At 43.1% G+C, this 25,960-nt stretch overlaps 1 protein-coding gene and 1 long non-coding RNA gene across 4 annotated transcripts in view; both read left to right on the top strand.

Moving 5' to 3' along the window:
• SVOPL (SVOP like) overlaps positions 1-21,401 on the top strand; it is a 73,274-nt gene extending 51,873 nt beyond the window's left edge. For all 3 annotated transcript variants that reach the window (XM_077468763.1, XM_077468759.1, XM_077468762.1), the window contains 6 exons: positions 16,705-16,907; positions 17,779-17,890; positions 18,722-18,803; positions 19,796-19,885; positions 19,975-20,088; positions 21,228-21,401. In XM_077468763.1, coding sequence (XP_077324889.1) covers positions 16,705-16,907; positions 17,779-17,890; positions 18,722-18,803; positions 19,796-19,885; positions 19,975-20,088; positions 21,228-21,239 — 613 coding nt within the window. In that variant the 3' untranslated portion in view covers positions 21,240-21,401. The remainder of the gene's footprint in view (positions 1-16,704; positions 16,908-17,778; positions 17,891-18,721; positions 18,804-19,795; positions 19,886-19,974; positions 20,089-21,227) is intronic.
• LOC143960314 (uncharacterized) lies at positions 11,651-12,885 on the top strand. Its single transcript, XR_013270297.1, has 2 exons — positions 11,651-11,825; positions 12,125-12,885. It is a non-coding gene; the product is annotated as an uncharacterized LOC143960314 (long non-coding RNA).
• Positions 21,402-25,960: the final 4,559 nt, after the last annotated feature.

The raw sequence follows: 25,960 nt of genomic DNA, 5'->3' as shown, positions 1-25,960 counted from the left end.
GCCATCTTGGTTGCTCACATTCTTCTGACCTGAGGCTCACCTTCAAAAAAAAATGAATGTTCTAACGGTCAGCCTTTTCTGGACCAAGCCTATTTCTGACATTTGTTGTTTACAAGTTAAAATCATTATTTTTTTATTGAAAATTACTTAGAACCCCCAAACATTATATATATTTTTTAAGCAGAGACCCTGGAGAATAAAATGGTGATTGTTGCAATATGTCACACCGTATTTGCACAGCGTTCTTACAAACGCAATTTTTGGGGAAAAAATACACATTTTTAATAAAAAAAAAATAGAAAACAGTAAAGTTAGCCCAATTTTTTTTATATAATGTGAAAGATGATGTTACACCAAGTAAATTGATACCCAACATGCCATTCTTTAAAAATTGCACATGCTCGTGGAATGGTGACAAACTACGGTACTTAAAAATCTCCATAGGTGTGACTTTCAAAATTTTTACAGGTTACCTGTTAGATTTACAGAAGAGGTCTAGTGCTAGAATTATTGTTCTCACTAATATGGTTTGAACACCATTTACATATGTGGGCATGACTTGTGCATGTGTTCGCTTCTGCGTGTGAGCTCAGCGGGACGGGGTGCTTTAAAAAAAAAATCTTATTTATTTTACTTTTTCTTTTTTCTTTTTAAACTGTCCCTTTGAATAAAAAATGTTTTGATCACTGTTATTCCTATTACAAGGAATGTAAACATCCCTTGTAATAGAAATAAGCAGAGAACAAGGCCTCTAATGTGAGATCAAAAAGATCTCCCATTTACTCTTAAAAGCAAAAAAAATAAAAAATGGCATTTTACGTTTACCCCAAAAAACAAAAATGGTGCCTTTAAGGACGGAGGGCGGAAGTGACGTTTGACGTCGATTCGGTCCTCCAAGGGCATAGAGTTGAGTGGGGGCCATCTTGCCCTCACTCGACTTCCTGCCTATGTGTCCAGCACATCGGATTGTTTTTGCCCAGACCAACGTCTCTGGTAAGCAGGGATAGCGACCAGGAAGTGACGGAGCTGGGGGGGGTGTTTGTACACCTCTCCTGCCACCCACAAAAGTGATCCCGTGTTGAATCAGCCACCGGACCACTTTTATCTAAAAGAGGATCGCCCACTGTGTAAAAATATACCAGGGTTATGGCAGCTATCTGCTGTCAGGACCACTATATATGACGTCAAAGTCATGAAGTTAATATACAGTGGGTGGTCCAGGAGGGGTTAATGTTTTACTGCAGATGGAACACAATGTACAGTCTTTGTAAAAACACAATTTCCCCTTTAGCTTTTTACTCCCTATACAGAGTGCAGAGTTCAGAGGTGCGCTACACATAGAGTGCAAAGTTAAGAAGTGCGTTACATACAGGTTTGCACTATTAGCGCACTCCTGAACTCTGCACTCTGTATGTAGCATACTCCTGAACCCTGCACTCTGTATGTAGAGCACTTCTGAACCCTGCATTCTGTGTGTTTCACACTTCTGAACCCTGTATTCTGTATAGATCACACTTCTGAACCCTGCACTCTGAACGTAGGCTACTTTTGAACCTTGCCACCTGTTCATAGCGCAGTTCTCAACCCTGCACTGTATATGTAACACACTCCTGATTAATTGCGAATTAGAGAATGGTCTTCATCACTCGATTAGGTTGCCCATTACTATCAGCATTATATGAGTTTTGACTTATTTAGATTGCTTCCTGATTTGTATTGTGCGCTGCTTGTGGTTTATGTGATATCTAATCTAGACAAGAATAATTACTGTACCTGTGACTTTTTGATAACTGTGACTTTTTGTAACAGGACCTTTTGATTTGAAAGAGTTTTGTTATGTGTTTTACATGATTCTTGCAGTTAATAAAATGTAATTTTTATATTTACTAGTTGTATTTAGTATTTGTATTTATAGTTGTGACAAAGTACCCTTATTCAATTTCAGCCCATTTATTCTCTTCCAATTTGAAATAGATTATCTTGGAACTAAACTTGCACCCTGTGTATATTTTAAAGGATAACTCCACTTTTGTGGAAATAAAATAGCAGATAAAAATAATAATATAGCATATACAATTGTTACACAAGTCATTTTGTAATTAAATGTCAATACAAATTACATTTTGTTTGCAATCTGCATTGTTGTAATTTTCTGTAAAATGCAATGCAATATGGCACCCTGGAGGTGCCACAGATGGTGTACAGAAACCCCCCATATATGTCATTTCTTGCTTGTATGGTTGGCTTACTGATTTTGCACTAAAATACAAGTCAGAATTTGGGCAACAAAAACATAATTTTTGGTGAGATACCCCTAAAGGAAAGTCATGGCTAAAGGGATGCAGATCCTGTCACTTTCCTCAACCCTGCAAGTGCAGTAGCTGATTGATAATTATAAAATTAATCCCATTAGATTCACTTTCCACATGGACACAAACAAACAGCTATATCTTCAGAATAACAAAATAGGAATCTGCAACAAAGTTTGTTAAAATCCATGCAAAGTACATAGATCACCTAGAGGGAAATGTTTTTTTCTCAACAAAAGTGAAATAATGATTTTGCCAATATTATATATTTTCATCTTCATGGGGTTGTGTCAATTCAATCTGATACTGTTTAGATGTCCTGTAGTATTTCTACAGTCTCCTACCATATTTTGTAGTGTTGTCAGTCTCTGACCATCTCCTATAGTATATCTGTATTGTCAGTGTTTTCAAAGTTCTGTATTGAGTGAGGACTCAGGTACGAATAAGGGGAGGAGGGGGGATACTAATACTGGGACAATAGCTCCTTGGGACTAAAGAAGTCTCCTTTAAACTTTCCTGAACTTGTTCCTGTGCCAAAAATTCAACCCCTCATTATATGGGAATGTTAGGCCGCGTACACACGGGCGGATTGTCTGCCCAACTAAGTTCGTCAGACAATCCGACAGACAGTCCGTCCAACTTTTGAATGAACGGACTTGACCACACACGATGGACAGACAGTCCGCTGAAAGCTTGCGCGATGACGTACGGCACGTACGACGGGACTAGAAATAGGAAGTCCAAGACACAGCAAAGCACCCTTTGGGCTCCTTCTGCTGACTTTGCGTTAGTAGAAGTTTGGTTAGAGACGATTCGCGCTTTTCAGACTTCAGCTTAATTTGTCCGTTTACTGCGGCGCAGTCTACCTGTGAGGTTTGTATCTGTCTTTCGGTACGCGTGGATCAGTCGAACCTGTTGTTAGGTGCTTCTGGTCCGCTCGTTTCTGGTTTTCAGGTCGTTCTTCATAGGTCTGGCTGTTCTTCAGTGCGTTCAGTTGAGCTTGTTTGTCCAGCCGACCGTTTCAAAGCCATGGAGAGTGGACGTACTCGGGAACGAGTTCGTGCTATATTGGGGCTTGGTGTTGGGGTTAATACTTTGACCCGAGCCCAGTCTGTGAACAGGGTGAGGAGGAGTTCATGGACAAAGAATTGGTTGCGCCAGCGTGACCAATTCTCGCATATGCCTTTACTCTGTGAGATCCGTGAGAATAATCCTGATGATTTCAGGAATTATCTCAGGATGACGGACCCCGTTTTTCACCGTCTGCTGGCTTTGCTGACCCCTTATATCAGCAGGAGGATACCTGCATGCGGCAAGCAATCACTCCGGAGCAGAGGCTCGTCGCCACGTTGCGCTACTTGGCGACAAGGAGAAGCCTTCAGGACCTCAAGTTCTCGACAGACATCTCCCCCCAGGCTCTGGGGATCATTATTCCAGAGACCTGTTCTGCCATTATTCGGGTCCTGCAGAAGGAATATATGAAGGTAAGTTTGTTCTTTTAATATTGCATTATATGCATTATATGCATTGTATGTTTGTATTCATTTCATCATGACTTTTAATATCCATGACAGGAATATGATGTGAATGTCCCCTTTATATGAATGCATTTTTTTTTTTTTTTTATGTTTTTTTTTTTTTTGTGTCATTTTTTTTGAGCTTTTTACCTTTTTGTGTCCCACGTGCATATTTGCTTTCACTAACGTCCTCAGCATTCAATCCTGGGCCCCTATACACCCACAGCCGAGACTGTTTTTCTCTATAATTCATATTGTCAGCTCCATTGTACTATTTTACTGCCCCCCCACCCTTTGTATACTCTTTGTATACACCCTTTGTGTGTGTGTATATATAGATATAGATATATGGATGTATAGATATAGATATATATATATATATATATATATATATGGATTGTCAACTCATTAATTAGTCACCCCACTCAAATTGGTTGCAGGTATTGTCTACTCATTAATTAGTCCCCCCACCCCACTCAAATTGGTTGCAGGTATTGTCTACTCATTAATTAGTCCCCCCACCCCACTCAAATTGGTTGCAGGTATTGTCTACTCATTAATTAGTCCCCCCACCCCACTCAAATTGGTTGCAGGTATTGTCTACTTATTAATTAGTCCCCCCACCCCACTCAAATTGGTTGCAGGTATTGTCTACTCCTTAATTAGTCCCCCCACCCCACTCACCCACCTAACTTATGTCCCCTGGTCCATCAGAGGGCTGATTAATCTGTGAATTGGGCCGTCTATTTTTTTTGCAGAAAAAAATTTGCAATATTTCTGTTTAACTGTTGTTCCAAAATGTTTTTGAGTTTTATTTGTTATGAATTGTTTTGATTTAATGACTAATTTTTTTTTTCTTCCTGTGTTTGACTCCCCAGTTTCCTTCCACACCACAGGAATGGCAGACTGTGGCTTCCCAATTCGCTGCCCGTTGGGACTTTCCCAACTGCGGAGGGGCGATCGTCGGGAAACATGTGAGGATTGTGCCCCCACCCCATTCGGGGTCCTACTATTGGAATTATAAGGGGTTCCATAGTGTGGTGCTAATGGCGGTGGTGTCAGCACAATGTGACTTTCTTTATGTGGATGTGGGGAAGAACGGCCGGATGTCTGATGGAGGAGTCTTTAGGCAGACCGAGTTCTGCCACCGTCTCATCACTGGTGGCCTGGACTTGCCACCAGATGCCGAGAATGTGGAGGGTCTACCGTTTGTGTTTCTAGCTGATGAAGCGTTCGGTCTGAGTGACCATCTGATGAAACCCTTCCCCCAAAGGACCCTCACCCCGGAGAGGAGGGTTTTTAATTACCGGCTGGCCAGAGCAAGAAGGGTTGTGGAGAGTGCCTTTGGCATTATGGCCAGCCGGTTCCGTCTGTTACTGACAGCGATCAACCTAGCAGAGTATAAACTGAACTATGTGATTCTTTGCTGCTGCATTTTGCACAATTTTCTCCGCAAACTTTCAGGGAACCAGTACCTGCAACCTATTGGGCCTGAGGCCGGACTAATATTACCAGAACTCACAGGGCTGGATCATGCCCTTCCTGGCTTAGCCCCCCAAACAGCACGTGAGGTGCGTGACCGCTATGTCAGCTATTTTAATGGTAGGGGGTCTATTCCAATGCCAGCTGACCAATAAAAATTTATTTTTCTTGAAATATGTATTGTCTGTTCAAATTTTTAAGTTTGGTTCTTGTTTGCTTTTCACGGTGCTTGTCTCCTACATTCTCCTAATTCAGGGATATGCAATTGGCCAACCTCCAGCTGGTGCAAAACTACAAGTCAATCATGCCTCTGGGTCTCATGCTTGTGGCTGTCAGTCTTGCTATGCTTCATGGGACTTGTAGTTCTGCAACAGCTGGATTTCCACTAATTGCATATTCCTGTCCTAGTGCATTTGTATTGCAAAGTGGTTTTTGCCAATAGTAAATAAGGCCCTTTGTGACAGAAAACACAAAATGATTTCCCAAACTGGTATTGAGTATTGAAAGAAGTAGACACACACACACACACATCTTTTTTTTTGAATTTTTAATAGTGCACATTCCAACCAGTGCCTCTTTTTTAGATATTTTTATTTTTGTTTTGTTTTGTTTTGTAATTTTTTTTTTTTGGAAACATATAAATATATAGATATATCTATATATAAAATAAAATTATAAAAAAAATACATAAAATCTAATTTTTAACTATTTACAGAAAACAAGGGGTAAAGCCAAATTTTGAAGATGCACACCAAAAATTGGTAATGTCAACATGTGCTATGTACCATCATGAGTGATCAATGGACGTGTTTGGTGGGTGCAATCCCTTCCTCTCACATACTAGAATGAGGAAGGGTTTGCAAACACCAAATGCGTGCATTGCGATCCTCTGATGGCACATAGCACATGTTGTCACACCGTGTGCATCTTCAAAATTTGGCCTCTAAAAACAATGTTGTAAAAACATTAAAAAAATTTTGGCAAGGAAATGAAGAACATGATCTTTCGTTTTAGGGAAAAGGGGCTTAGATTCTCCCTAAAACATCGATCATGTTCTTCATTTCCTGCCTCATAGTGACCAGTTGTTGTTGCATGGCATGGATGTTGTTCTCCATTAACCTCCCTAGCGGTATCCCCGAGCGTGACTCGGGTTAGGTTTTCTATTGTACTATCGGTAACCCCGAGTCACGCTCGGGGTAACATTGCAGAGCGGCGAGCGGAGATCTTACCTTCTCCCTGCGCTCCAGCGATGTTCTCCGCTGTCCTCCGTGTCCTCCCCTGTGATCGCCGACGCGATCGCCGGCGAGGTCACGCCATCCTCACTTCCTGGTTCCGTTCTCTGCGAGCAGCAGCGGCGCACGGGAGCGGAACTGGGCGGGAAATTCAAAAAGTTACACAACACAAACACATAAATAGAGGTGATACATTGTAATCTGAGAGGATTACACTGTATCATCTCTATCTGACAGATAAACCATACAGTGCCCCTTGCCTGCAATAAAAGAATATCTAACATGGCATCAAAAAAGCGCCAATTCGCTAAAAAATCGCCATTGGACCAGCTGAGTGACAGCGATAGCGACACGGAGTTGCTCGCAGAAATTAGCGACAGCGAGTCGGTGGGAGATTTGTCGTCTGACACTGACACGGATCTGACAAGTGACAGCGGTGATGATCCTGCACCTGACCTCAGCGATGTGCGCAATTGGTGCCCTATCGACTGCGATACAGACCAGGTAGCGCCGCCAAGATTCCCTTTCACTGGATCACCTGGGATGAAGGTAGATGTCGAACGTGACAATCCCCTGGCATACCTGCAATTATTTCTCACTGAGGATGTAATTGAAAAAATTGTCACAGAGACAAATCGCTACCAGGTACAGCAATCCGCTACACTGCATGCCAGGTTTTCCCGAAGCAGAAAGTGGGAACCAGTGACCAAAGAGGACATCTGGCAGTTCCTGGGACTCATCCTTCTTCAGGGAGTGGTGGGGAAACCGCTCCAAAAATGGTACTGGACCACCAATAAATTATTGGCCACTCCATTTTTTGGCACCGTGATGTCGGAATACCGTTTTTCCCTCATCATGAAATATTTTCATTTCACGAACAATGAGGAGTTTGATGAGGCCACGCATCCTGCACCCAAACTCAAAAAAATCTGGGAGGTATCGCAAATTATTGTGAGCAACTTCCAGCGGACCTACATGCCAGAAAGGGACGTCTGCGTGGACGAAAGCTTGATGGCCTACAAGGGACGCCTGAGCTGGATACAATTTATTGCGTCCAAAAGAGCGAGATTTGGAATAAAGTCCTACATGCTCTGCGAGTCATCCACCGGGTACATATGGAATGCGGTCATTTACACCGGTAAAGGCACAAAGTTCAACCCCAGGTACAGCGGCTATGGGATGGCCACATCATCAGTCCTCACACTGCTGGAGCCATTGCTGAACCAGGGATATTGTGTCACCCTGGACAATTTTTATACGTCTCCGGAACTTTTTGATGTTTTGCTAAGAAACAAGACCGATGCATATGGTACGGTTAGGCCCAATCGGCGTGACATGCCATCTCTGTTCTCCCGGAAAAATCTAAAAACCGGAGAAATGGTTGCCTGGCAGAAGGGTAAAATGATGGCAATGCGATGGCGAGATAAGAAGGACGTGTGTCTGATGAGTACCGTGCACAATACCGCCACTGCCATGGTCCACACCAAACGTGGGAAAGATGTGCTGAAGCCGCAAGTCGTCATAGACTACAATTGCACTATGGGAGGCGTGGACAGAGCCGATCAGGCAATGACATTTTATCCGGCTATGCGCAAGCAACAAAAAAAATATTATAAAAAGATTTTCCGGCATCTTCTGGAGCAATGCCTTTGGAACGCATATGTCCTATATAGAGCACAGAGTCGCAAGCCTCTTATTCATGCGGATTTTACCTGGAAGGTGGCGGAGCAGATTTTCCTCCAACACCAGACACCATCAGGATCTGGGATCAGACCTGGACGACATGCTGTTGACGTTGTCAACCCAGAGCGCCTTACAGGTCGTCACTTTGTGGACTATGTACCACCAACCACAAAAAAGGCAGCACCTACCAGGATGTGTGTGGTTTGCTGCTCAAATAGAGATGGCAGTGGGAAAAAAGTCCGAAAAGAAACCCGGTTCTATTGTCCGGATTGTGATGTTGGACTGTGTGCTGTACCCTGCTTCAAAGTGTATCACACTCAGGATGTTTATTGAATTTTCTTTGTTTGACAAATTTCATTATTTCACATTACTTTATTGAATAAAATTATATTATTTATAAGATTATAATTCATGATTTTGTGTTTCTAACTTTATCACATCTGGGATGTCTACTAGAGTCTTGTTTGGTCAGGTTTTAGTAAGTAATTACTAAGAATTACAGGCCTATGATACATAACACCAAATTTTCATGCAAAAGAATTGTACCGCTTTTGGAATGGAATTCCTGACAGAATCATACCGCCAGGGAGGTTAAATCCATCCTGCCATTCCAGGCCATGATCTGCCCAATCAGCCTCTGGGCACTGTCGGTCGTAAATGGCTCTGCGGCTTGTTGTCCTTCCACAACCAGATCATCACCTAAAAACATGTGTAGATAAAAAATTGGTTAACATATACAGCCATTAATTGTTTACCTTAAGCTGGGTTGTCAGACACTCACTTTGTGGGGTGTGTATCTCCACCACCTCTTCCTCCTCCACATCTAGCCCTGGGCTGGGCTGATCCAGCTCGGACACGGGGCTTGGCTGCTCCCTCACGGACATGGGGCTTGGCTGCTCCCTCACGGACACGGGGCTGGGCAGCTCCATCACGGACACGGGGCTTGGGCTAACTGCCCAATCAGGCTGGTGAGGTCGGGGGGTCCTGGGCTGCTCCGCCTCTTGTCTGAGTCTTTGTTCCCCTATGAGAATGAAAAAAACAAAAAAAAAAAGGTATACTTTTAAGCATAGTGATATTTGAGTTCAGAAATTGGAATATGAAACATTGGTTTGAAGTGGTGTACAATTATTAGCTGGTTATTACAAGCTCCTAGTTTAATACATCATTAAAATGACATTTTTTTTGTTAGGCTGTGTTCAGACTGCTGCGATGTGCGAACGCTGCAAATCTACTGTGTTTTCACGCATCGCATGCCTCCCGGAGGCAGTTCACACTGCCCTATGTGACCTGCTGGGAGTGTCAGTGTAAAGTTTTATTGACACCTCCAAATTAGTTCTCATATCACAGTGCAATCTTTAAACTCGGACAGGAATCGGACCACATGGTGTGAACACCCATGTGATCCGATTCGGCTGTGGACTAAAAAAAGGGCCATGTACAAGTTTGGGCCGGATGCGATGCGAATTCAGCCATACTATATGTATGGCTGAAATCGCATCACACAGAGATCACATGTGATTTGCACTGCAGTGCGGTGCAAATCACATTTGATCTCGTACATTGCAGCAATGTGAACCTAGCCTTTAACCAAACTGTGATACTTTATATCTTTTGTCCAAGTTTCACAGACGGACACACTCGAATCATCCCCTGGAGTACCTGTGTGTGATTATGTCAAAAAATGTTCTATGATGTCCCAAACTACACTAAATGATTCCCAGTCCAGATGTTGAACCAGCATTTTATCTATCTATCTATCTATCTATCTATCTATCTATCTATCTATCTATCTCATTTTTTTATTGAGACTACATTACACTGAATAAATTTATGAAACTTTATTAAAAATTTATATCCTAAACTGAGTGTGACAATTCAGTTTATCATGAACAATACCAAAAAATTAATAACTAATTAAAATCTAATCCAACACCAGATAAATTTACACCATATACAAATTCATGCTATTTACGTCCACATATACGAACAAGCATATTCGCTCATTACATGAACTATTAACTACACGAACGATCAAATTCGCCAGATTTACATACATAATAACTATACGAACGATTATGTCCGACAGATTACGCGGAGTTTACTCACTTTTTTTCAGGGCCTTTTTGATTCGATGATATTGTTCCGGCTCCCTGGACTTGATGTCGGACCATCGTTTCCGGAGCTGATCCTTGCCTCTTCGTACCCCAAATTTGCTCTGCAAAGTTGTGACGACCATATCCATGATGCCGCTTTTGCGGATATTGGGTTTGGGGTATGGGCCATTTTCCCCATCATAATCCTCCCTTCTCAATATATCCACCATCTCCACCATCTCTTCAAAGGCCATGTTTGTGGCCTTATATCTCTTCCTTGCTCCGGAAGCATGGGGTTCAGGGCTTTCCTCCGCGCTGTTCACTGAATTTCCGTCCGCCATTTTCACCTATCAATCTCCCACAGCGGAACGAGGGTAAAAGGGGCGGGGAAATACAGTCACACGGAACGTCAGGGGCGGGCGACGCAGGCGGAGCTTGAACGCATGCGCTGTATATAAAGCGTTACCGCAAGGCCGTACGCTTGTCTGAACGGAAGCAGCGAGTGCTACACGCGACGGTAAGATAGTTATCTTTTTATTTTATTTTAATTTTAAGCCTGCGTTAGGAATGTATATAGTGAAATTTCACCTTATTGATGGTTAATTGATTTTTATGTGGGTTGGTGGTTGAGTGGGGTTGGTGTTTTGTGTGGTAGTGTGGGGGTGGGGGTGGGTGTATGGGGGGGGGGGGTAGTGTGTGTGTGTGTGTGGTAGTGTGGGGGGGGAGGTGGGTGTATGGGGGGTAGTGTGTGTGTGGGGGGGTAGTGTGTGGGGGTAGTGTGTGTGTGTGTGTGTATGGGGGGGTAGTGTGGGTGTGGGGGGGTAGTGTGGGTGTGTGTGGGGTAGTGTGTGGGGTAGTGTGGGTGTGTGGGGGGGTAGTGTGTGTGGGGTAGCGTGTGTGGTAGTGTGGGTGCGTGGGGGGGTAGTGTGTGTGTGGGGGGGTAGCGTGTGTGGTAGTGTGTGTGTGTGTGGGTGTAGTGTGTGTCTCACCTACATTGTCACAATATAAATAGTGTGCATTTGGTCTGACATTATTTTTTTTTTTTCAGAAATAAAAATGCAAAAGTATAACCCAGACCCCTTTAAGGAGGAGGCCTTCCTCTCCACATTTATTGATCTAATAGAATCACACAGGAGCCTTTGGGATTCCAAACACCCACAATATTCCAGCCGTCCTGGCCGGAGGAAGACACTGGAGACACTGCTCCCCCAGGCAGACATTGACTTTGTGAACTCCAAAATTCAGAACCTGCGTAGCGTGTATAGGCGGGAGCGCAAAAAGATCCTAGACTCCCAAACATCAGGAGCAGCAGCAGATCAGATCTATGTACCTAGGCTGTGGTATTATGACAGGCTGCGTTTTCTGGATGACACGTCAGAAGCCAGGCAGTCACTTTCCACTCTTCCGTCTACCCTTCCCTCCACCCTTCCCTCCGCCTCAGGTGAGCCATCCCTGGAAGATCCAGACCCTTCCTTGCTGGACGAAGTTGATGCGCCCAGCTGGAGCCAGGTATATTTTAGTTTCTAAAGTTAGGATTGCTCAAATATTAATGATGTAAAGTTCAATGTTTGAATTGCTTCCAAATCTAGGATTTCATCACAAATTAAATTAGATATAAGGATACAGTAGTTTCCACAAATGTGGCTCAAATCTTGGTGAACTGATGGAAAAATGATGGTGTCAAAATGATAGCCTTTTGTATTTCAAGACAAATGTATTTGCAAGTGAGAACTGTAAAATTGTTAGTGATTGATGATTTCAAAATATAGACATATTTTATTTATTGATTTCTTTGTTTTTTTACACAGGATGAGCTCACCCAGGAGGAGGCCGGGACCAGTGGTATGGAGGAGGAGGCCGGGACCAGCCACACGCAGGAGCTAGCTGGGCCCAGCAGGAGCCGGACTGAGAGCCAGGTCCCTCCCCTCCGCCTAGCCAGCAAAAGGCACAGGAGGATGACACGTACAGAGGAGGAGTCCTTGGCACTTATACGCCAAGCCACCCAAGTGCTGAGCAAACCCCCCAATCCTGAGGAGGCCTACGGTACATATTTGGCAAGCAAGTTGCTAGAAATGGAGAAGGCACAGCGCAACTTGTGCGAAGCCATTTTTTTTTATGCCATTCAACGGGGTCTGAAGGGTGAGCTAACACCGACCACCAAACTGTATAACACAGACCCTACTGCTCCTCCTCCTCCTCCGCCTCCTCCTCCTACCACAAGTCCACCACCAGAGGCACAGCCTCCAGCGAAGCGTGGAGGGAAGGCTAGACGGAAGAGTCGGAAGTGACTGCCTGGCTTCAGTCTGCTCTGAAAGAAGACACAGGCTGTTGTAGTACCACAGTCTGGGGACATAGATGTCATCTGCTGCTGTTCCTGGTCTTTGGGATTCTAGGACCTGGTTGTGCTCCCTATTTACATGTTACACAGGTTCTGAATTTTGGTGGCCACTCACTTGATGTGTGCCTGGGGGACAAAAGGCTTCACAAACGTCAAAATTGTCTCCAGTGTTGCCTCCCTCTTGATTTAGTTTTGTTCTGACGAAAAATAAATATTTATTATTTCCAAAAATATTGTATGTTTTTTTTTGTTATTTTGGCTTAAAAAACAGAGTTTATTTGTGAGTAGGCAGGTACATGTCAAAAGACTCTGGGGGTTATTTACAAAACACACGTTCATGTTAATATAAATATGCTAACTTCAAGTGCAATTTTTAAAGCACTGCAAGTGCACTTGGAAGTGCAGTCACTGTAAAGCGGGAGTCCGCCGGGACTCCGCGTTTTTTTTTTTTTTAAAGTCAGCAGCTACAAATACTGCAGCTGCTGACTTTTAAAATAGTGACACTTACCTGTCCAGCGCGCCCGCGATGTCGGCACCCGAAGCCGATCTCTAGATCGACACTCGAGTGCTGCCGCCGCCATCTTGGGTATGGGAATCAGGAAATGGAGCCTTTCGGCTTCATTTCCCGGTTCCCTACTGCGCATGCGCGAGCTGCGCTGCGCAATGAGGACGGTCCCCGCTGCCTCTGGGATCTGTGTGTTTCCCAGCAGGCAGCGGGACACTTGCGGAAGGGGGCGGGCCCCTTTCCGCAGAGAGCTAGCCCGGAAGTGGGTGCAGTTACCTGGATTATCCAGGTAACTGCACCCCCCTCCCCCCTGAAAGGTGCCAATTGTGGTGCCGGAGGGGGGGAGGAATCCGATGAGTGGAAGGTCCATTTTAGGGTGGACCTCCGCTTTAACATTTGAAATGAGGGGAAGCTCTGCTGATTTTGAACATGCAATCATGTGTAAGCTAAAATGCTGGTTTGGGTATCTATCTATCTATCTCTACTTACATAGTCCTGCTTGGCCAAAAAAAATGCAAGTCCATCTTGTTTCAAACCCCCCCCCCAAAAAAAAAAAAAAAAAAAAAAAAAAAATTTAACTGACAATAGTAGTTCCAAAAATATATAGTAATAGATAAATTCTATAATTTTTTTTAATATATATATATATATATATATATATATATATATATATATATATATATATATATATATATATATATATATTTTTTTATATATATATATATTTTTTTTTTTTCTTATTTTTTTTTATATATATATATATATTTTTTTTTTATTTCTTTTTTATATATATATATATATATATATATATATATATATATATATATATATATATATATATATATATATATATATATATATATATATATATTGTTTTATATATATATATATATATATATTTATTTTTTTGGATTTTTTTATTTTTTGTTTTTTTTTTATAAATTTTTTAAAATATTTTTCTAAAATTGGAAGATTAATCATAGGATGAGGATGAGTAAAAACATTTGGTATAACTCTGTGTGAATATAAGCAGCAAAGCTACTTCACTTTTCTTGCATTATGAAGAAGAAAAGAATGGGCTATATTAAAAAAACACAAAATTAGCAGCATGACGAATATGCTAGCTTCAATACGAACACTAGTTTTACAAGACCGAGCGCTTCCGCCCTGTCCGCCCTGTAAATCCTTTCTGGGCATGCGTCATACTTAGTCCGTCCAACTTGCCTACTCACGAGCAGACTGTCCGCTGAAAACAAAGTTGGACGGACAAAATTACGGAAATTCCGAAAGACTTAGTCCGCCAGACTGTCTGCTGAAAAAGTCCGCTGAAGCCCACACACGAGCGGATTGTCCGCTGAAACACGTTTCAGCGGACTAAGTTGGGCAGACAGTCCGCCCGTGTGTACGCGGCCTTAGTCCGCCAGACTGTCCGCTGAAAAAGTCAGCTGAAGCCCACACACGAGCGGATTGTCCGCTGAAACACGTTTCAGCGGACTAAGTTGGGCAGACAGTCCGCCCGTGTGTACGCGGCCTTACATTAGATATTCAGTGACAACCAGTGGTTTCAGTGGAATAGTGGGTGTGGCTTAAATGGTGTGGCTCTAAGGGAGTGTGGTTAGAGTCTGAGATGACTGAGGGATGGAGGGAGAGGGAGGGACAGCAGGCCCAGATCCTACACAACAATAGAAATATGTGTATTCTATAAAGTTTAACAATCAGCAGATAATCCAAACACCTTGTGTTAGCACTTCAATCATTCTGGCACCATGGTTGCTTTGGTGTCAGGATGATTGAAGCGCATTATTTCTATTATTTTATTGTAATATAAAATGAAATCTTTCAGCTCACCATAATGCAGAATCATTGGGAGCCCTGAGCGTGTCACCTGCCACCAGATGCCATCAGGTGTCCCCACCGGAGTCCGTCCTTACATCAGGTGCCTCCAGCAGCATCCGTCCTTAAATCAGGTGCCCCCAGCAGAGTCCGTCCTTACATCAGGTGCCTCCAGCGGCATCCATCCTTAAATCAGGTGCCCCCAGCCGAGTCCGTCCATACATCAGGTGCCCCCAGGACTCCTGACAGACCCTTGCATCTTTCTTTCAGTGCAGCACTAACGTTTCTGGATTCTGAGTCATGGGGAAAGCAAAAGAATTGTCAAAAGATTTGCGTTAAAAGTATAAAACAGGAAAGGGATATAAAAAAAATCCAAGGAATTGAGAATGCCAATCAGCAGTGTTCAAACTCTAATCAAGAAGTAGAAAATGAGGTGTTCTGTTGAAACCAAACCATGGTCAGGTAGACCAACTAAAATGTCAGCCACAACTGCCGGGAAATTTGTTTGGGATGTAAAGATAAACCCACAAATAACTTCAGGTGAAATACAGGACTCTCTGAAAACATGTGATGTGGCTGTTTCAAGATGCACAATAGGGAGGCACGTAAAGAAAGATGGGCTGCATGGTCAAGTCGTCAGAAGAAAGCCATTACTATGCAAATGCCACAAAGTATCCCTCTTACAATACGCCAAACAGCACAGAGACAAGCCTAAAACCTTCTGGCACAAAGTTATTTGGAGTGATGAGACCAAAATTTGGCTTTTTGGCCACAACCATAAACGCTACATTTGGAGAGGAGTCAACAAGGCCTATGATGAAAGGTAAACCATTCCTACTGGATCGTTTTGGGAATGCATGAGCTTCAAAGGCACAGGAAATTTGGTCAACATTGATGGCAAGATGAATGCAATATGTTATTAAAAAATACTGGAGGAACATTTGCATTCATCAGCCAGGAAGCTGCGCATGGACATTCCAACATGATAATGATCCAAAACACAAGGCCAAGTTGACTTGTCATTGGATACAGAAGAATTAAGTGAAGGTTCTGTAGGGGCCATCTCTGTCTCCTGACCTCAATATCATTGAGCCAATCTTTCACGTGTAGTTCGTGCAAGACAGCCCAAGAATTTCCAGAAACTGGAGGCTTTTTGCCAAGAGGAATGGGCAGCTTTACCATCTGAGAAGATAAAGAGCCTCATCCACAAATACCACAAAAGACTTCCAGCTGTCATTGATGTTAAAGGGGGCAAAACACGGTATTAAGAATTAAAGTAAACTTTTGATCAGGGTCATTTGGGTAGTTTATGTTGTTATTACGATTTAAAAAGAGGAAACAGAGTTGATTGATAAAAAATGGCTTCAGCCAAACACTAACCATGAGTGAAAGAAAAGTTTTTGTGTTATCATTCATATTCTCTGAAAAAATTGCCAAGAAATCATAAATTCTGTAAACTTATGAGCACAACTGTATGTGTATTCTTTGGTTGCCCAGTTTTAGTGATCGGATGACCCTTGAGACCTTCTTTTCTGTTCCTGCCAAATGTGCAATATAGCAATCCATCCATAATTAAGCAATGCAAGTTGGGAGGTAGGCTCACCCCTCTCCTGTGCAGTCACCCCTTGTAATGTGTTTCTTGTTGCTCATATACTGGCTTATAAAAATTTGGTTTTCTGAATGTTAAAGATTCCTCCTGTGTTCTTTTTTAGGCTTGGAATTTCCTTTGCATATTATGGGGTCATTCTGGCTAGTTCTGAACTCCTGGAGAGGAACCTTCTGTGTGGGTCCGGGCAGGTGGCACTGGGTGCAGGAGAGGAGCCGTACGAGGGCAGCCACAGCCAATGTTATTGCAACATGCTGAGCTCCTCCGATTACCGCACCATGATCATTAGCACTGTGGGGGAGATTGCCTGTAAGTGGTCAGTGTAACCTAATGACTGTACTGGCTCTGAAATTATTGCATTATTATGTTCCTACAGCCTAGGCAAATACCATGGATACCCACAACATTGTGGGCTTGTGACATCATTAGAGATTTCACAGAACTTCCTATTCATAGTCAGACCTTATAAGTAAGATAAGATCAGCAACAAGAGTTCATGTATTAAAGCAGTAGTAGACTCTATATTTTTAAAATCTTGGCCTCTGCAACTCTATGCCATAATGTGCTAGTAGTCAGTGCATACTAGCACATTATGACACTTACCTGTCAAAAGAAGCCCTCCAGCGCTGAGCTGTCAGTACAGGAGCGCTTCCATCTTCACCCAGTCTTCCTTCTGGGTTTGCTCTATTTGGCCAATTGAATGGATGAGTCATGATGACATCATTCCTGTTCTTGCATACGAGAGTCACATCGCCATGGCACAACGTGGGTTCTGTAATGTACTCTGAGCTGTGCATGCATGGTTTAGTGTACATTACCACTGACAAGCAGGAGGAAGCATTCATGGCAGAGGAGAACAATGGGGTCTTTTCTACCTTAAAATCACTCCCTGTCATTTTTTTTTTTATGTTTTGATAGCACTTTAAGCAAATATAGCTGATCCTATGTGCATATACATATACTTATAAACTATACACAGGAATAAGCTTATTAAAACATAAACTCATTAAAAGTATTTACATTTGGTTGAAATTTTTCACTCAAAGATCTAAAAAAAATGACACTTGTTCCTCTGAAAGTCTTATCTGTAGTAACATATCTGCATACAGTACTTTCTAGAAGTAGATTTACACACACAGAAGAGAGTTGTACATTAACAAAACATTTTCTGCTATTTCAGTAAACCCTTTCAACATTCTGGGAATTAATCTTCTTGGTCGACGCTGGACACTTGGCATCACTATGGCAACCACTGGCATATTCTTTTTGCTCCTCAATATTTGTATGTCAAGGTAAGATCAGGGATGTCATTATCAGCAAATTGAATAACACACAGCATGAGTAATGCGCAGCCACTGGTTTATCAGCCTATAGTAAATACTAACCAGTTAGATGTCACAGAGGCAGTGGACAAAATATCCTGACTACTAGACCTTCAATGAACTTCCGCAAACATGGAATCAAGTACTTGAACAGAAAACTGCTTAAAAATTCCAGCTTACTATCCTTAAAAATACTTGGGGAGAAGTTTATTTTACTCGTTTGTGGATGTGCATGAGGGTGCAGTCTACGTCCTCCACTGCAGGGGGCACTGCAGTTGGGGAGGAAGTCATGAGGAAAAATGCTCTTATATGGTTTCCTGGGTCACTAGGGAAGCTATCCCATTGGATGATGTTACCTCATGTGACTCCTGCAGCCATCTTGGGTCAGGCAGAGCCTTTTAAGGCCATGGCTCCCAGGTTTGGCACTCATTTGCGAGTTGGTAGCGTAGGGACAAGTACCCTGTCTTTGCATTATTTAAATACAAGTTCTTTCACTGCACTGGTAATGTGTGTGTTATTACCACCGCACCACACTGCACCCCTCCTACATGTATGTCTCTGGACTCTTCCAGGTCTCCTTGACTTACTTTCAGGTTGGGCTGTTGTACATGTTTTCCTTACTTATGTACTTATTCTGATCAGTGTGTTAATACATTTTGGATTTTTGTTTTATGAAATGTCAAAGTATACAAACTGCTGTGGTGATAGACTTAGCAGAACAATGCAATGTATTTAAAATCCGATAATGGAAATATTCTGATAAACATTGTCTGATTTGGTTTGTCCTACCTTGCTTGCCAGCACGGGTCTTATTGGAATTCTATTCTGCCTTCGAGCTCTGGTATCTGCAAACTTCAACACCATCTACATCTACACAGCAGAGGTAGGTACAAGGTACAAAGTATGAAGGTCTACAAATCTAATCCACTCCAAAAGTTTGAGGATCTGTTCCAGCCTACTTGGCAATTTAGTATGCTCATGCCCAGGGCCGTCTTTAATATTGATTGGACCCTGGGCAAAAGATTTCTTAGGGCCCCCCTCCCCCCATGCAATTTCGCTCTCCACCTTCTCTGAGACATACAATAAATAGCAGCTATACTTAAAATCAGTTTCCTGTATCAGATCAGGCAGCGATTGCGATTGGTTGCCAGAGGTTACAGCATATCATTACTGCTTACTGACTGGTTGCTAGAGGTTACAGCACTCCTTAAGGCTCACTGATTAGTTACTAAAGGTTACAGCACATTTCTGCTTGTTGATTGGCTGCTAGAGATTGCTGTACAGTAATACTGCTCACTGGTTGCTATAGGTTACAGCAGATCTTCTCCTCACTGCAGGGGGGCATGATATACCTACGAATGTTGCCTTTATTTACATATCAATGCAGTTGTCCTCAGCTATTTACATATGCATGTCACTGCTATTTACATATGAATGCCAGTATTTACATGTAAACACTGGTCTGCAGGTGAGTCATCTGTACACAACAATAGGGCAGAGCTGGGCAGCATTAGTAGCAGCACAGGACTAAAACTTCAAGGGACAAGGGAATGTAAACTGGGATAGTTGGCAAGTATGAGGCAGCTGCTTTGGGCCCCACAACAATGACAGGGCCCAGGGCAGCTGCCCCTTTTGCCCTGCCTTAAAGACGGCCCTGCTCATGCCTACTACGGGCAATGGCAATCATGGTGGAAACCCCTAATTATGGCTGTGCCAGGCTTGCAGGCTGGAGAAGTCAACTACAGAAATCTATTTGCAAGAGGAATATAAGAAAGCTTTATGTGGTTTAACCCTCCAGCATCCATAAGATACTGAAGCACCAGGATTGGGTTAAGTGAACCTTTAACAAATTTATCATTCTGCATCTTTTCACAGGTTTATCCAACTGTGATGAGAGCAATTGGAATGGGCACAAGTGGGTCACTGTGCCGCATAGGAGCAATGGCAGCACCATTCATAGCCCAGGTAGGAAACTTTGTACATTTACAGTGATATAATTTACACATATAATAATTTGCCTCCTGAAAAATTCAGCTGTAATATCTACTACATAGGTTTTACTAAGTGCCTCCATCATTGGTGCCCTCTGCCTGTTTTCTGCTGTCTGCTTTATCTGCGCAATCTCAGCGTTTACTCTACCCATCGAGACCAAAGGACGAGCATTGCAGGTGAGCTCAAAATTACATGGAGGACAAGTGCTCCACCTCTGTAGATTTGTTATTTCTCTTAAAGTACCATCTTTTTCCTGGTCAGATAATTCTCCTGATATCCTAGCAACCAACTTTTAGTGAATGCAATGTGGAGAATAGGATTGGGTTTTTGAGGCTGCTGCTATTTTCCCCCTTCATGGTGTCAGAATTGTTGCACACTAGTAATGGCAGGACCACACAGTCTGGGGGAAAAAAAAGAAAAAACAGAAAAGTTTTGCTTCCAGCAACGTGGCTCTAAATGATCACGTGGCAGCCTGCTTTCACCACATTGGCTTTGAATGATCACTTGACTTAGCAACATTGACTGCTTTCATCAACACATGGACAGTAGGAAACACACAATACAGTTTTTGTGGTAAATTAGGACATCCTCTGAATCCATCTGGATGTGACTGCTTTTGTCTGCAGGAGAAACTATGGGCAGTAAACATGCACATCTAGAGGGATGCTTCAAGGGTTACAGTATATTCCTGTAGGAAAACTGAATTTCCAATATGGTTTGAGATACTAACAGAGCTCGCTGGAAAAAGCCAGAACAAAATCTAATTGCCCGAAAATATGATCGGAAATTCCCCCAGCAAAAGTCCGATGTCAGCTTTTGGTCGGAAATTCCGACCGTGCGTTTACTATATCTGACTTTTGCTGGCGGGATTCCCACCAGCAAAAGATTGAGAGCAGGTTCTCTATTTTTTAGACGGAAAAAGTTCAGATCGGAAATTCCGATCGTCTGTAGCAATTCCAATATGCAAAATTCCTACGCATGCTCAGAAACAATTCGGCACATGCTCGGAACCATTGAACTTCATTTTCTCGGATCGTCATAGTGTTGTACATCACCACGTTCTTGATGGTCGAAAGTTCAGAGAGCCAAGCTTGAGCGGAATTCCGTTGAAAAAAACGTTTTTTCTGACAGAAAATCTGCTCGTGTGTACGGGGCATAAGTTTGCATTTGAGACCTTATTTGATTTTTCTGGATTTATAAAAGGTGTGTGTCAAAAATGCACTTAATTGTTTAATCTATGTAAATATAATTCTACAAAGAATATTATTACTGTGCAATCTATGAAACCTTCTGATTACGTTTTTTCTCATTACAGGAAATTAGATGAAGGAAATGTGGAAGAGAAGCTTTTAATACGAGGATTAAAGATAAATAATACTTTATCCAGGTTAATGAGATTGATGCTATGAATTATATTAAAACAAAATGTAAGATTTGTCATAAAATTACATTTCAGAACAGAAAATCTTTATTAAAAGAAAGAAAACTAGTCTACTAGTGAGCTGAATGAAATCAAAAAAAGGGAATGGGTGGAGGGAGGCATTCGGATGCCTGGATGTAATGTTAAGAAAAAAAATTGGTGGAAGATTGACTACGGTATTTTGGGCTATTCAGCTACACTATATGGACATTTAACCATCACACCCATGTGAGCTTGTTGAACATCTAATTCCAAAACCATAGATATTAATATAGAGTCACCCTACCCTCTCTGCTGTCTATAACAGCCTCCACTCTTCTGGCAAGGCTTTCCACAAGTGTCAGTGGGAATTTCTGCTCATTTGTCCACCAGCGTACGCAGCCTATTGCATTAGGGTGTGCACCCCAAAGCTCAAATACACATGTGTGTGTGTATATGTGTGTGTGTGTATATATATATATATATATATATATATATATATATATATATATATATATATATATATATATATATTCAAAAGTATTGGGACACCCGCCTTTACATGCACACAAACTTTTGTTGCATCCCAGTCTTAGTCCGTAGGGTTCAATATTGAGTTGGCCCATCAGCTTCAACTCTTCTGGGAAGGCTGTCCACAAGGTTTAGGAGTGTGTCTATGGGTATGTTTGACCATTCTTCCAGAAGCACGTTTGTGAGGTCAGGCAGTGATGTTGGACAAGAAGGCCTGGCTCGTAGTCTCTGCTCTAATTCATCCCAATGGTGGTCTATCGGGTTGAGGTCAGGACAGTCAAGTTCCTCCACCCCAAACTCGCTCATCCATGTCTTTATATGAACTGGTCCTAATCATTTGGTGTGGGGGGGGGGGGGATCTATGGTGTGGGGTTGATTTTAAGGGAGTGGGCTTGGCCTCTTAGTTCCAGTGAAGGGAACTCTTAAGGTGTCAGCATAACAAAACAATTTCATGCTCCCAACTTTGTGGAAACAGTTTGGGGATGACCCCTTCCTGTTCCAACATCACTGCGCTTAGATATGGACTTAGTAGGAGGGTGGAGGAAACTTAACTTCAAGTGCAATAATTCACATTATAATAGTAATTAAAACATATAAATTTAAGTGTAACAATCTAAAAAAATAAAAATTCCAAAGTGCTATAATGGTGTGAACCTTTTCAACTAAAAAGTTGTTGCACTTGAAGTTAATTTGCATTGCAATTATCTAAAGAGGGGTTTCCACCATCCCTGCTAAGTTTCATTTGTTATGTCTTGTTTTCAGTTTCATGTGTATTATATGTGAAGCTGCGTATCACAAGGACCGGTATTGTGGTAATATTGAAGTTTATTGAGATTTCCATACATTAGAGGGTTCAATCATTATTAAAAAAGAAGGATGGGAATTTTTTTACTACTTACCTAGGTGGATGCAGCACTGGACAGATGCTGTGTCTGTCCCCTGCTGCCTCTGCACTGAGAACCGAGCCACCGAACACCACCGATGGCTCGGTTCTCTCAGCTTCCCAAGCGGAAAGATGCTGCCTGCCAGTCAGCAGCTCTCCTGCTCTGCTTCTTCCCGCCCACTGGAGAGCCGAGCTGTGGAGGGGTGGAAAGGGCCCATCTCAGCGGCTCGTTGAGAGGCGGAGACGGTCATCAGTCCAGGCACCTGGCGGATCCAGACTTCATTGTTGCGATGACCCGGTGCCTGGACTGATCCCTGTGACATCAGCAGAGAGCGGACTTCAGATTGCTCTCTGCTGAAAACGGGTCACAGGAGTGCATGCCTATGAACCATAGGAGGAGCCCAGCCAAACAAGCTCAGGCTGGACTTATTGATTAGTAATTTAGCGCTGAACATTTTTTTTATGTGATGTAGGAACACATGTAACAGTGCTTAGTGGCAGGTCTTTTACAGACACTTTTTTTTTAACTTTACCTCCAGTAGTTTATTGGAAATAGTAGTGTGGTGATTACCTACTATACTAAAGATTGGCATGTGGCATTAATAAACATTGATGGATTTCAGTTTCAGTTGTGCCCCACCAGTACCGCCCCACCAGTACCGCCCCCCCCCCCCCCCCCCCATTGAACAATGTGCCTTGCTGCAGAGTTCGTCTCCCCATCCCTGCCTATTAATGCACTGATTGACAGCACTGATTGGCACTGATAGGCAGCACTGATTGGCAGCACTGATGGGCACTAATAGGTGCTCCTGATTGACACTGATAGGTGGCACTGATAGGAAGCACAGATTGTTAGCACTAATTGGCACTGATTGGCAGCACTGATAAGCAGTACTGTTTGGCATTAATAGGCAGCACTGTTGGGCACTGATAGGCAGCACTGATAGGTAGCACTCATGGGCACTAATTGGCACTGATAGGCAGCACGGATGGGCACTAATTGGCACTTATAGGCAGCACTGATGGGCACTAATTGGCACTGATAGACAGCAGATGGGCACTAAAAGGGGGCAATGATAGGCAGCATTGATGGGCACTGAAAGGCCAAACTGATTGGCACTGATAGGCAACACTGATAGGCTGCATTGATGGGCACTGATTGGCAGCACATTGGCAGCACTCATAGACACTGACAGAGGAGAGGGGGAGTTTCACATGGAGCATATCGTGAGACTTGCCAGAGCCGCTCAATATGTGAAATTGTCAGGGAATGTAAATGCATGCAGGGAGAGAGACCAGCTGTCACAACGGAGCCACATATATGTAGCGGTCCACCCAGACCTCATCCCATTGGCTGGTGTTTGATAGCTGTTAGGTCCCGCCCACCCCTGACATTGTGGAGTTGTGACAGCTGGTCTCCCTGCATGCAGTTACATTACCTAACAGTTTCACACACATAGCGGCTCTGGACAGCCTCACTATTTGCTGCATGCAAAACTGTTTTTTTTTTCACAAGAAAAATGTTTATTACGTTTTTACAGCGATGCACATACACAGTTGTTCACAAATATATTATTGCATGAAATGTAACAAGACGATTAGTTTGCACATTTGAATAGGAGAGAGATGTGTGGAGCTGTTAAGTTACATCACATTAGTATATGGGTGCAGAGGTAGTAATTATAAGCAGTACTATTTGGGGAGGTCCTGGGGGAGGGGTGGGGGGGGGACCGCTGGGAAGGCAGGATACATGGGAGATAAGGGGGGGGGGAGAAGGAAGGGAAACGAAGGAGGGACCTCATCTACTTTGCTAAGCTCACATAGCCCGCCAGCCAATGGATAAAACATTCTGGAGATCCTAGCAGCGGTACACCATTGTGTGGTAGGCACATCAGCAATATCTCAGTGGTCATCCGCCACCTCCGTGCCCCATGCATCTATCCATCCCGGCCATATCTTATCAAATTTGTCAGGGCAGTTTCGATTGGTAAAGGTGAGTTTATACAGTGGTAAAACCGAGTTTAGTGTTAGACGCGATGAAGACACCCTGGGAGGTAAAGCGTCCTTCCAGTGTAGAAATATCTCCCGGCAGGCATAGAAGGTAGCATAGTTCAGGAATAGTTTAGTAGATTTGCCCCCTTACCCTAGAGCTGAAAACATTTAGCAGCACCATTTTGGGGTCTGTTCCCAGCTTCAGGCAGGTAATCTGGCTAAGGGTTGAGAGCTATCTCTGACCAATAATCTCCGAGGCGGGGGCAGGACCATATCATATGAAAGAAGGAGGTGGATCCCTGATCGCATCTAGGACAGGCCACCGTGGTGTTAGGATTCATAATTGTTAACCTCTTTGGAGTGTAGTAGACTCTGTGGAGGAACTTGACCTGCATAAAACGGTCTCTGACCGAGATCATGTTGGTGACAAAGGAAGATACACATGTCTCCCATTCCTCCTCTGACAGATCTGGGATGTCTAATTTCCACTTATCTAGGGTTTTTTCAAGTTTCTTTAAAGGAGCTATGGTCAAGTGGAAGTACAGGGAGGACAGGAGTTTATCTAGGACCTTGGCAGTAAGTAATCCCTCCACAGAGTCTGATTTCAATATGAGGAGCACTGGTTTCCTGTAAGCATGTCGAAGCTGGTAGTATCGAAACAGCATTCACCCTGGTAGTGTGTAGGCACTTTTGAGATCAGAAAAGGATCTCGATTTACCCCCCGTAATGATATGCTTCAATTTGACTATTCCATTCCTTGCCCAGACCTGTGGGTTAGAGTCCAGACTTAAACCCCATTGAAAATCTGTGGAACAGAGCCCAGGTTGGCCTGGGATAGCCGGCCCCCACCACCCCTTCGCCGGGGCAGGGGCCGGCGCGTAGTGCCGCTCACCTCGGGACCCGAGCATGGACGGAAGCGGGCCGCCTCTCTCCCGGAGCGCATCGCATGTTCGTTGGGAACCCGGTGCTAAATCTCATTCGTAGACGACCTGATTCTGGGTCAGGGTTTCGTGCGTAGCAAAGCAGCTATCTCGCTGCGATCTATTGAAAGTCATCCCTTGAGCCAAGCTTTTGAAAAAAAAAAAATAACGAAAATCTGTGGAACGACTTGAAGACTGCAGTCCACAAGCGGTCACCATCAACTTTAACTGAATTCGAGGAGTTCTGCAAAGAAGAGTGGGCAAATATTGCAAAGTCTAGATGTGCATAGTTTGTAGAGACATATCCCAACAGACTAAAGGCT

The sequence above is a fragment of the Lithobates pipiens genome, unplaced genomic scaffold, assembly GCF_037356315.1.
Source record: "Lithobates pipiens isolate NorthernLeopardFrog02 unplaced genomic scaffold, aLitPip1_a1.2 Scaffold_8, whole genome shotgun sequence".
Classification (NCBI taxonomy): domain Eukaryota; kingdom Metazoa; phylum Chordata; class Amphibia; order Anura; family Ranidae; genus Lithobates; species Lithobates pipiens.
The sequence above is the reverse complement of the archived record's forward strand: the minus strand, read 5'-3'. Positions and strand labels throughout refer to the sequence as shown.